We start from the raw sequence: 11,883 nt of genomic DNA on the forward strand, positions 1-11,883 counted from the left end.
ATCAGAAAAGGCTGATTAGTCGACTGCGTTGTGGAGAATTTTTTGTCCCATGTTGGGCACCATTTGGCATATTTACTGTAAAAGAGCTATCAGGTCGTATAGTCACATTGTCAGAAGACTCCGGTTGAATGCTGTAGTTTTTTTTTCTTTTTGCAATTCCAACGGAGCAAGTTTTCTTATTTGGGCTTGCAAATCTCAGAGGAGGTGTTTGAACATGTAATTTTTCTGTTTAAAATAGCAGAGGGGCAATTCTCCCTTCCGATACCCGGACCAAAAATACCCCATTTATCCTTTTCATGCGAAAGCATTCCACTAATATGCACTCCCTACAAAATATTGACCAAAATTTGCTGTTAAGTAAGTCTTGGGGAAGGCTGAGACTGCAACGTTGATGTCTTTTAAATGTTTATAGAGTTCAAACAGAATTCGGAATCCTAGTGAAATTAGTTCAGCTCAAACAAATTGATAGTGGCTTCATGACAGTTCCTGAAATGCGGGTAAGAATACGCTGTCTAACCCATTTTTCACTAACAGAGAAAGCACTCCAGTATGTAATCAAAAAACTCCTCGTCGATATTTAAAACCCAACAAACAAAGGCGCACGATGATGACATTCACGTCATTGATAACCCTTAATATGGCAACGGTGGCGATTGTAATCTTGAAAACGTTGGAAATTTTAAATATGTAAGAACCTAAGAAGTATAAAAAGGACAAACAATTTAAATGACGAATATATTATACTACAAGGTTCTCTCCTTTCTAAATGCATACACAAGAAGCCGAAACCGCGTCTTATGCTATGCTAGCAAAAAGAAATTGTAACCGTGTTTGAAAGAAAGGTTGTACGCAGAATGTTTGCGCTGGGAATAATATCCGCGTTCTGCTCTGTTGGTTGATAAACCTTAGCTTGTGATATTTGTTCGACAACCACAAACGTCAATACTCATTTTATATTAAATCAAATAGTTTTATTCGAGACCGCACATTTTACCAAGTGAAAATCGAAAATTTTTTTTGGGAAGCTACGTATACCCTTTCGAAGAAAAATCATGAAAATAGTTTTTGAGACAGCGCCTGAAGATGATGAAAAAAAATCAAATGCAATAAGAATTAAAATTTAAGAAATAAAACAACAACCATATTTCAGGAATCAGTCGCTCATTTCTTCAGTATTGCTCCACGAGAATCGGTGCCTCTTTTTGGCTACAATTTAATTTATTAAGACAAATACCTTTAATTTCAACACTTGAAATACTGGTTAACACACTATTCCAATGGCAAATTTGATACAATAAGTAGTTTTACAATATAAACAAATGAAACTTCGGAAGCTGCAATGATCCTCCCACGTACAGAATACTGACAATTCTAAATATCGTCCCATAAAATTTAAATAAGAAAACACTCTTCAAGGTCGTTTACAATTTTCCTTTGTTTGAGTATATTAGAGTTTATTTGGTTTGAACAATACAAACATTCATAGGGTTAAATTTCCTCATTATTCATTATTACTCAATTACATCTTGCAATGGTGAGTAATCTAGTCAACATACGCACAAATATTGGGTTAAGCTGGTTAATAAAACTATAGATAGTTTACTTAGTGCTGCAAGAAGCTGATGCGACGTTGTTAAGTAGAGCATGCGATTAAGAAATTGTTTACGTACCATGAGTAGTGAAGCAGTGATAAGGTTTCTGCTGGGTACTTTAATTGGCACCATTTACTAGTTTTTTTTTGTAATTTCGTGATGAGAACGTTATTTAAGACATTAAATAACTCTTTTGCTTGGAAGAAATTTGAATGTTTCCTCCAAAGAAACAAGAGCACAAAAAGGATAGACTCTGTATGACGCTTGTATGTTCTTACATTGCGATCGGTGTAAATGGATGATTTCAACTAATGTGGATTTCATCATTACATTACCGCACGAAGGTTAGAATCGAATCATCTTCACCTTAGACACTTACAAGCTAATTTCCTTCAGCCTATTAACAAGTTTATCTTCTGTCATCATTTACTCACATACCACAAAGTAGCATTCTTGCTCCAGTGCATTTACCTTGTGAAGCTAATTTAGGAGCCGATCCAGTGGACGAATGGAACAACTTGTTATCGTCATTGCCACAATTATTTATTTCCCTTGAGACTGTAATTAGAGTGCAATACAGCATTGTTTGTGTTGTACTTGTTTTTATCTCTATCTCACGCCTTCATTAAATTAAAATTAAGCGTGAATAATTATTGTATTTTTTTAAACAATAAAGTTTGATACCCTGACTTTGGACTTTGGAGTTTTGTCAATACATAGTTCAGATTAGCTAACATCTACTTCTTCTTTTATTTCAGGGGTAATAAATATCTTCAGAAATCAAGTGTTAGCCGTGTATGTGCAGTTGGTGGATTTTTCATCTCGATACCGATATTCCTAACAGGTATACCACAGATTTTTAATTTAAACGCATTTCATATTCATTTAAAATAATTCTTCTTCAATTTTAGGTATCATCCTCTACACCTTCACACAATTCCATTCCACACCGGCTATCATAACGAGTGTCCTAATTGGAGTTGGTATCATTTTCTGCGGATGTGCAATGGTTCACAACGTATTCGTATGGCAAAAAGAGAAAACGATATGTGTTCGACAAAATCCGCCAAATTTGACGCTATCCACGCAACTTAGTACAATCTCGCCCCCACCACCACCACCAGTTCAATATATGAACCACAATGGTTCGGCTCATATTCATCTGAATACTAGCACGCATACACCTCTATCCCACAACCAGCTAAATCACAGCAGTCAGGTTACACAATTAACTCCCGTAACACCCCTTTCACCAAATCACTCCCATGTTAGTTTTAATCATTCGTATGTTCCCACATATGCAGTACGTGCTGCAACAGCTACTCCACCCACACCCAAGGTCAACACCGCGCTTTTAGGTGGCAGGGATGCAAGTGGTTCCGTGAGTCCTGGGATGCCCACTAACAACACTTCGGCTAATTTGGATTTAAGTAACGTAACGAATACATCACCACATGAATTATCAACTCTTGTGTAAATCTGTCTTTGGTGTTTTATTATTGCAGAAATTATGCTGGATATCTAGTAAAGTGTTACTGCTATTTGTCAAGCAATAAAAGCTTTAGCAAGCCGGAAACAATTTTGTAAATATTCGTAGATAGATACAATCTGTGGATTAGATCTTAATTTTATTTAAAACTTTTTTTATTGTTTCAAGAGTTTTGTTTTTAAATTTTTGTATTTTATTTGTAACAAAGGAACGAAGTCAGTCAGCTTTTATTGTAACATTTTTGAAACTAGAGTTAGCGGTTGGTATACATATATAACTTCTAACGGAAGTGTTTTTGAGTATCCCTGGTTGCCGACAGTTTGGATTATTATCATAAGTAAGTCTTTATTTATATGTATGTAAATTGACGATGAGAAAGAGGAGGATGTTAAGTTATAAAGGAAACAATGTGTACAATTTGACGAGAGTCTTCATTTTCTATTTATATTTCGAAAATAAAATGCGAAATGTTTAAAATTTGCTTTTTATTAACATACACACTACATATAATGACGTTAGTTAGCATAGTGAGGTTCAAATTTTTGTAGAGTGTAGTCGTTAATATGGAATTCTATAAATATTTACGAGTAGACATCAGAGCATGTATACATAAATTGGGCATTCTGTTGATGTGAAGGGGTTTTCATTTAGAAACTCTCCCGATAGAAGCTGCAAAATCTTGAAAAAAAGCATTCATCACGTTTAGAAACTAACCGTTTAACCGATTTTCGTCTACTAAAAAAACTCTGTCTCTCTCTATGCCCTACTTGATTAATATATCACATCTCATCACATCACATTAATAGTCAAAACTGCGAAAAGGCAGACGATAATCGGTTCCATGGAAGTAAAGATGTTAACGCAGGGAATGAGGGTTGCAAGCGGGTTGTCGGTTTTACAAATCCTTACGAGCTTATATATACATATATATACATGTAGTGGGGGAGTAAGCCGTAAACCGATTCATAAGACACCGCCTATTCTCACCATCACTGATGGCGACGTCATTCTGAAACATCGACCCTTGACTGTTGCATGGCTCATCAAGCTACCGCGAAAAAAAACCCAAGGAGCGCACTTTTCTGCCACTATTTAAATGATGGCGATTTATTCAGGAAAATGGAAGAATGATTTCACTCTCACAACTGATGACCATTACGAACATCAATGGATTATGAAATCAAACCGAGCATATGATCCACAAAGCGACTTAAGCAAACTTCGTAGTCACCGCGCATGGTAGGAAATCATCATCGTCATCAACGGCGCAACAACCGGTATCCGGTCTAGGCCTGCCTTAATAAGGAACTCCAGACATCCTCGTTTTGCACCGAGGTCCACCAATTCGATATCCCTTAAAGCTGTCTGGCGTCCTGACCTACGCCATCGCTCCATCTTAGGCAGGGTCTGCCTCGTCTTCTTTTTCTACCGTAGATATTGCCCTTACAGACTTTCCGGGTGGGATCATCCTCATCCATACGGATTAAGTGACCCGCCCATCGTAACCTATTCAGCCGGATTTTATCCACAACCGGACGGTCATGGTATCGCTGATAGATTTCGTCGTTATGTTGGCTACGGAATCGTCCATCCTCATGTAGGGGTCAAAAATTCTTCGGAGGATTCTTCTCTCGAACGCGATCAAGACTTCGCGATTTTTCTTGCTAACAACCCAAGTCTCCGAAGAATACATGAGGACTGGCAAGATCATAGTCTTGTACAGTAAGAGCTTTGATAGATTAGATAGGAGAAATTATCAACGGTCTCAAAGTTGTAGGCTCCTGTTTATTCTTCCCGTTTGACCAGTGCGGTTTGATGTTGTTGCTTGGTTGGTTTTCGGTGCTGACGTTGCTACCATATATTTTGTCTTACCTTCATTGATGTGCAGCCCAAAATCTCGCCTTAATCGTCGCCTGCACGATCTGGATGAAGGCTGTTTGTACGTCTGGGGTGGTTCCGCCCATGATGTCGATATCGTCAGCCAGTAGTTGGGTAGACTTAAAGAGGATCGTAGCTCTTGCATTTACATCCCAGCCAGGTTAAAGAGGACGCATGATAGGGCATCCTCTTATCGTAGACCGTTGTTGATGTCGAATGGTCCTGAGAGTAATCCTGCTGCTTTTATCTGGCCTCGCACATTGGTCAGGGTCAGCCTAGTCAGTCTTATCAATTTCGTCGGGATACCGAATTCTCTCATGGCCGTGTACAGTTTTACCCTGGTTATGTTATCATCGGCGGCTTTAAAGTCGATGAATAGATGGTGCAACTGTTGTCCATATTCAAACAGTTTTTCCATCACTTGTCGCAGAGAGAAAATCTGATCTGTTGCTGTTTTGCCTGGAATGAAGCCTCTTTGGTATGGCCCAATAATGTTCTGGGCGTATGGGGTTATCCAGCCTAGCAAGATAGCGGAAACTATCTTATAGATGGTACTCAGAAACGTGATACCTCTATAATTGCTACACTGTGGGAACTGTGTATAAGACAGATGATGCATCGTTGCCAATCGTCAGGCATTGATTCGCTGCCCCATACCTTGAGCACAACTTAATGAACCACTTGGTGTAACTGGTCGCCTCCATATTTAATTAATTCGGCTATAATTCCATCGGCTCCTGGCAACTTATGATTTTTAAGCCGATGAATTGCACGGACTGTTTCCCCTATACCTGGTGGTGGCAGTATTTGTCCGTCGTCTTCAGTTGGCGGGACCTCGAACTCGCCGATGTTCTGGCTGTTCAGTAGTTCATTAAAATACTCAACCCATCGCTCCAATATGCCCATTTCGTCGGAAATCAGATTTCCCTCTTTGTCTCGGCAGGATGACCATCGAGGTTTATAAGGCTTCATCCTGCTGACTTCTTGATAAAACTTCCGCGCCTGGCGTGGTTGCTCCCTGTATTTTTCCAGTTCACAGACTTGCTGGTTCTCCCAGGCTTCTTTTTTCCGTCTGTGAAGTCGTTTCTCCGCTCGACGGAATTCGTGATAAGTCTCTGCGCGTGCCCACGTTCCACCGCATTACTCGGTATGCGGCATTCTTCCGTTCCGTTCTAGGTTATATTCATCGTCAAACCAGCCGTTTCGACTTTTTTTGTGGCTGGGGCCAAGTATGTTTGTGGCCGTGTCAATGATAACGTTCTTCAGGTGATTGTGAAGATCATTTGTTGATGCTTCATCTCCAGGTCGTCTGTTGACTGCGGTTATTGCAGCATCCATTCCCCTCTTATAGGTGTCGCGGAGGGCTGTATCGTGGATGGCTTCAGTGTTAACTCTCACCTGATTGTCAGAGGGGATTCTGGGTGGTGTTGTTGCCAACGTATCGCCTGAATACTGGCTCTTTCCCCACTTGGCTGTTAAAATCCCCAAGTATGATTTTGATATCATATTTGGGACTGGCTTCGAGGGTTCGTTCTATTGCCTCGTAGAAGATATCCTTCTCCGACTCTGTAGTCTCCTCTGTAGGGGCGTGAACGTTGATGAGGCTTATATTTCTAAACTTGCCTCGCAAGTGCATAGCTGTTCACTTACGTTTTCAAAGCCGATAACAGCAGGTTTCATTTTTTGGCTGACTAAGAAACCTACTTCGAGCACATGGTTTACTGGATGGCCACTATAATATATGGTATAGCGACTCTTCTCCTCGAAACCGGTCCCTGTCCAAGGCATCTTCTGTAACGCTGTTACATCAGCCCTATATTGGGACAGGGTATAGGCTAGCTGCTTAGCAGCTTCATCTCTGTACAGGGAGCGCACGTTCCATGAGAAAATGCGCAAATCATTATTCCTTTGTCGTTGCCGGGTTTGCCGTTATGTAATCCGTCCAGTCCGAGGCTCCTGTTGTGGCTTCGTAACAAATTGTTTTCCGTGTAGGGTTGTCAGCTCTACCCAACCCCCAACCTGGAGGATCAGTTGGTAGTCCCGTTCTTAGACGCGGGAGACTCGCCTTCATCCTTCTCCGTCTGCAGCTTTTCGTTAAGAAAGAGCTCCCATCGGTCACCACATGGAGATGGAGATAGGGTTTGGTAGTAGAGCTGTTGGTGTTGGTTCAGCAGGCATTTCCCAGGTTTTATGCTCCATTGTGGTTACCAATCCACGTTTCGCCCTCGGACCTATACTACCCTTTGACCACTACAGTTGATGAAGCTAAATGTTTCAGTTCAGTGAGAGGCAGTAATATCCCCGTAGGGGAACCAAGATTTGGAGAAAAGGCTCTAGTTTTCGCAAAAAGCTTGAATTGTCGTGCTTTCAGAGCCCACGACGGTTAGCTACAGCGATTAAAGTAGACATGGGATCTATGAAAATTTTATCTGGAGAAAGTGCAGCAATTAAGAAGCGGTAGATGACTGACTTAAATGACTTCTTCCATTTTCTTTCTTGCAAGTGCTTATCAAACGGCACCTTAGAGCCAAAAAGGTGTAGGAGACCACATCAAAAAAAAGCTAATTAGAGCCAACGTGGCTGGGTCAAACAAATTGAAGTCTTCAATAACAGGGAAGAGTAAGGGAATATTTTTAGAAGTGAGTTAATCGGTGAAGACAAGAATATGATGAATGAAATTCAATCAAAACCTCATGGGAAATATCAGAACTTCTAAATGCATTATCAGAACCGTAACTTTGGGTAAGGCAACTAAATTTCAGTCGGTACTCAAAATGCCGCGCCTACCATAATTACAAATTGTTGCGTTCTTTTCGAGAAATTTGAGTGGAATGGCTTCCAACTGTACTGTACTGTGCTCAGATTGAAAACGATCCCTGATAGCTAGTATTCTTGATGAACTTCAAATTCTGGAATACATTTGCCAAATTGCAATAAATAAGAACAACTGAGCAACGAGTGATAATGATGATGATAATGACGCTACAATAAAAATACCCGAAAGGGAAGAAATTGACCAATCTATCGCTAATTTGTAAATAATTTTGTGAATGCCTAATGTACCGGGTGGAATACAATATTCTTCACCCCAAAAAGAAAATTACTTGACAAAACACAGAATCAAGCCATCCAGACAAAAATAATCTTAAAATTTGTGTGATTATATTAGGTCTACCGGAAAGTTCTGTTCGCTTTGGTTACAAGTCCTTACTGGTTATAGTATACCTATAAAATATAATATGTCGTTTAAATCTATAACCAATAGGAACTTTATAATGTTCCCTACTTCCAAGTCTTTCAACTCGTATTAAGTATTTTCCTAGGAGCCTCAATCTACTTTACACTGATGCGGGACACTGTCTCAACTCTCCTCACGGAATCTACAGATAGTGTCCGTAGATATTCCTAGCTTCCCCAGGTGATATTTTAGACTGCAGTGCCCAGGAATTACTCCAAGTGTGATCCGGAGGCTTATTTCTCCTGTCATTAAGAAAACCGGTGCCATTTTTTATTTGCAGAGGCTTATAATTTCAAGCCTTTCAACTTTTGGAAAAATATTCTATGGGCCGATGAGAGTTTGCTTATATTCCACGGGTGTTATGGTAGGCAGTACATGTAACTACATTTGAAATTGCGAAAGCAAATGGCTCTAAAGCAAACACAAGAACAAGGCAGCGGCTCGATTAAGTTATTGTATTTCGTACTATTGGGCTGAAGATTTAGTCCCTATCACTGAAGGCGATTTGACATGACGTTATAAATTTTTAATATTGTAGGCACGCTTTGCGCCATAGCCTTCTAGAACTAAAAACGCTGGACCTTGGGCGCAAAACCGTAATGTTTTGAATGCCTGCGGCAGACGTATACGGCAAATTTCCTTTAAGGTCCATGTTACACTCTATCCTTTCAAGGACAATTCTCGCAACTCATCGCTTTTAAATTGGTAAAGATAAAACCCCTACATGAGGATGGACGATTCCGTAACCTACATAACGACGAAATCTATTAGCGTCAAGTTTTGGATAAAATGCAGCTCAATAGGTTACAGTGGGCGGGTCACTTAATACGTATGGATGAGGATGATCCAACCCGGAAAGTCTATAAAGGCAATATCAATAGACGAGGAGCGATGACGTAGGTCAGGACGCCAGACAGCTATTAGGGGTATCGAATTAGTGGACCTCGGCGCAAAACCGGGATGTCTGGAGTTTGCTTATTAAGGCAAGCCTGAGACTGATAAATCCCACGTGTCAATAACAGTGTTAACATGTTGAGAACCGGTAGCTCAGTGCTTCAGGTACATATGAAAGATTTTGTTGATTTTTTATGTAACACTATTTAGATACAAGATGATCCCATTTGCTTGTACATTACTTGTGATATATACATATGTATGCTGAATATACCCGACATTGAATTCGATTTGATACTGATACTATTGCTACCCTAAGAGATAGAGAGATAGAGATAATTTCGGGCGAAAGAGGCATCTTTCATATATTATAATTTTGTTAATAATAATAGGATTTTCGCCAAAATTGCAGCTCCAGTATGATGATATTAAAACCTATAATAGTGCAAAATTTTACGGATCTAGGAACTTAAGGAGGGCAGGGGTTCGCAGTAAAGATTCCAAATGGCTATATTCGGTGAAACAAATTTGGCACCCATCTTTTACGTGCATGAGGTGAGGTACATTATACGTATTGTTCTCGAAATTCTGATAGAAAAGCGCTTTGCTGTGGCACAGAAGAGCCCACTAGAGAATATCGAATGACCTATAGTGTACCACAAGGATCAGTCCTCGGCCCTTTATTGTTGCACGTAATGTATAATGGAGTAGTAACGCTGCGTCTCCCTGGTGATGTCGCCTCCATTGCATTCGTAGATGACATTGGAATTACAATCATGGCAAGCCACTTTTAAGACGTCGAAATATCCGCCAAAGAAGCAATCGGACTGATAAAATCGTGGTTGGAAACTGCTGGATTATTACTCGCAGAACACAAAACAGAATTAGCATTGATCACTCAGCGCAGGAAGAATAGGTCTACGAAGATTAAAGTTAGAAACCAAATTATACATTCCTAGCCTGCTCTTAAATATCTTGGGGTGATTTCCGATCAGAAGTTGAACTTCAAGCAACATTTGCAATGTGCAGCTACAAAAGCGTCTAACACCAGCTCGTTGATCGCTAGAATGGCCAAAACAAAGCCGTGAGCAACTGATTTCAAGAGTGGTACTTCAGTGTTTTTGTACGCAGCACCTTGTGTGGGCAACTGCACTAGGTAATATCAACAATAGAAGGAGAATAGCAGCAACCTTTTCCCTTAGTGTCCTCCGAATATATTGCGCTTACCGATCGGCATTCGACTACGCAGCATGCATAATTGCTTGGATGATGCCTATCGCTATCTTGGCGAATGAAACCTTATGGATTCACGATACTGGTGAACCTAACGCCACTCGACGACAGTCGACAAAGGATCTATCTCCGGTAGAGTCGCGGAACCGATGGGACTAAACCAAGAAAGGATGCTGGACTCATAGGTTGATATCGAATGTCGGAAGCTGGAATGGTAACGTGTATTGTGACTTGAAACAGTTTCTAGGCCGACATGGTGGTTATTAATGATACCTTCACCGATTTGGTTGGTTGGTTCTCCGAGCTGCCCGATTTGTGGGTCCGTAACGGAGAATGCGAACTATGTACTCTTCCACTGCCAAAGGTTTGAATAATATAGACCAGAAAGGGAAGTGGTAGCCAATATCCAGTTAATAGCGGAAAAAATTGTGGAGAATATGTTGAGTTCGATTGAGGAACAAAGAATAAAGAATACCCACGGAATACTGCGCCAGGAGGAGTTTAAAAGGAAGAAAGATAGGAAGAGAATCACCATCACCAATAACAGTTAAATACTGACCCACCTCCCGCGACGTAATACCATATGGCAGTCCTGCGGGGAGAGATGGTTTTAGTAGCTAAAGGTTCCACATAACGGCATGATAGAAGTTAGCGGTAGCTTTTGAGGCTTTCCACCTACAATTAAAAAGAAAAGACGGAGAGATAGGCAGTCGCACAGACAGACAGACAGTGGACTGATTTTAAAAAGGCTTTGTTTTCAACAATAAATCAAATGGACGATGGCCAAAGCATCGCAAAACTCGATTGGCTCAATGAAGTAAAGAGACGCTTGCTAAATACGATACATCCAAAACGTATATCGTGGTTGACGAGCCGCAAGGGTCAGTTTTCAAACTCTGTAAACTCGAGGAGGTCAGCCAGAATAATTGAAGGTATACGATAAGATTAACTGAAAGAAAGTGAAGGACCAAATTTAAGGCAAGTACAGAAGGCAGATCGTATAGAACTTCTGAAAACAGTAAACTTGCCAAGTCTAAATCGGACTGTCAAGTTATCTTAAGTAAATTATTATAAAAGTTGTAATGAAAGTACAGGGTCCAGATGGCTTAAATGGTTAAAGCGCTGGGCTGTCGTAGCAGAAGATCGCGCTTCAAATCTCACTGGTGGCAGAGGAATTTGTTATCGTGACTGAATGTCGGGTACCAGTCGACTCAACTGCAAATGAGTATGTTAGTTAAATCGGAATGATAATCTTTGCTGACCACATTGCCTCCTACAATGAACTGTAATATACCGTCCTGAATAAAGTGCGCTAACACATTTCAAGGTCCTGATAGACTGTTGCGCCGATTATTATAATAATTATTAATGAAAGCATATGTTAAGGGGACATATAAACATATTACATTATGGTCCCCATTTGTAATGCGACAGTCCTGATTGACAGTGGCACGTGACGAATATTTAAACTATGACGACTGTTTGCGACTAATATGCGAGACAATACCGTGTAGTTCCTTTCCAGCAGACTGTGTCTATAGCATAATTGCTTCTTGGGA

The 11,883-nt window shown here is 40.3% G+C and overlaps 1 protein-coding gene across 4 annotated transcripts in view; it reads left to right on the plus strand.

Annotated features, from left to right (window-relative positions):
• LOC119655546 overlaps positions 1–3,548 on the plus strand; it is a 111,904-nt gene extending 108,356 nt beyond the window's left edge. For all 4 annotated transcript variants that reach the window (XM_038061461.1, XM_038061463.1, XM_038061464.1 and 1 more), the window contains 2 exons: positions 2,351–2,436; positions 2,504–3,548. In XM_038061461.1, coding sequence (XP_037917389.1) covers positions 2,351–2,436; positions 2,504–3,069 — 652 coding nt within the window. In that variant the 3' untranslated portion in view covers positions 3,070–3,548. The remainder of the gene's footprint in view (positions 1–2,350; positions 2,437–2,503) is intronic.
• The last annotated feature ends 8,335 nt before the right edge of the window (positions 3,549–11,883 follow it).

This window comes from Hermetia illucens, chromosome 4 (assembly GCF_905115235.1).
Source record: "Hermetia illucens chromosome 4, iHerIll2.2.curated.20191125, whole genome shotgun sequence".
NCBI classification, from domain to species: domain Eukaryota; kingdom Metazoa; phylum Arthropoda; class Insecta; order Diptera; family Stratiomyidae; genus Hermetia; species Hermetia illucens.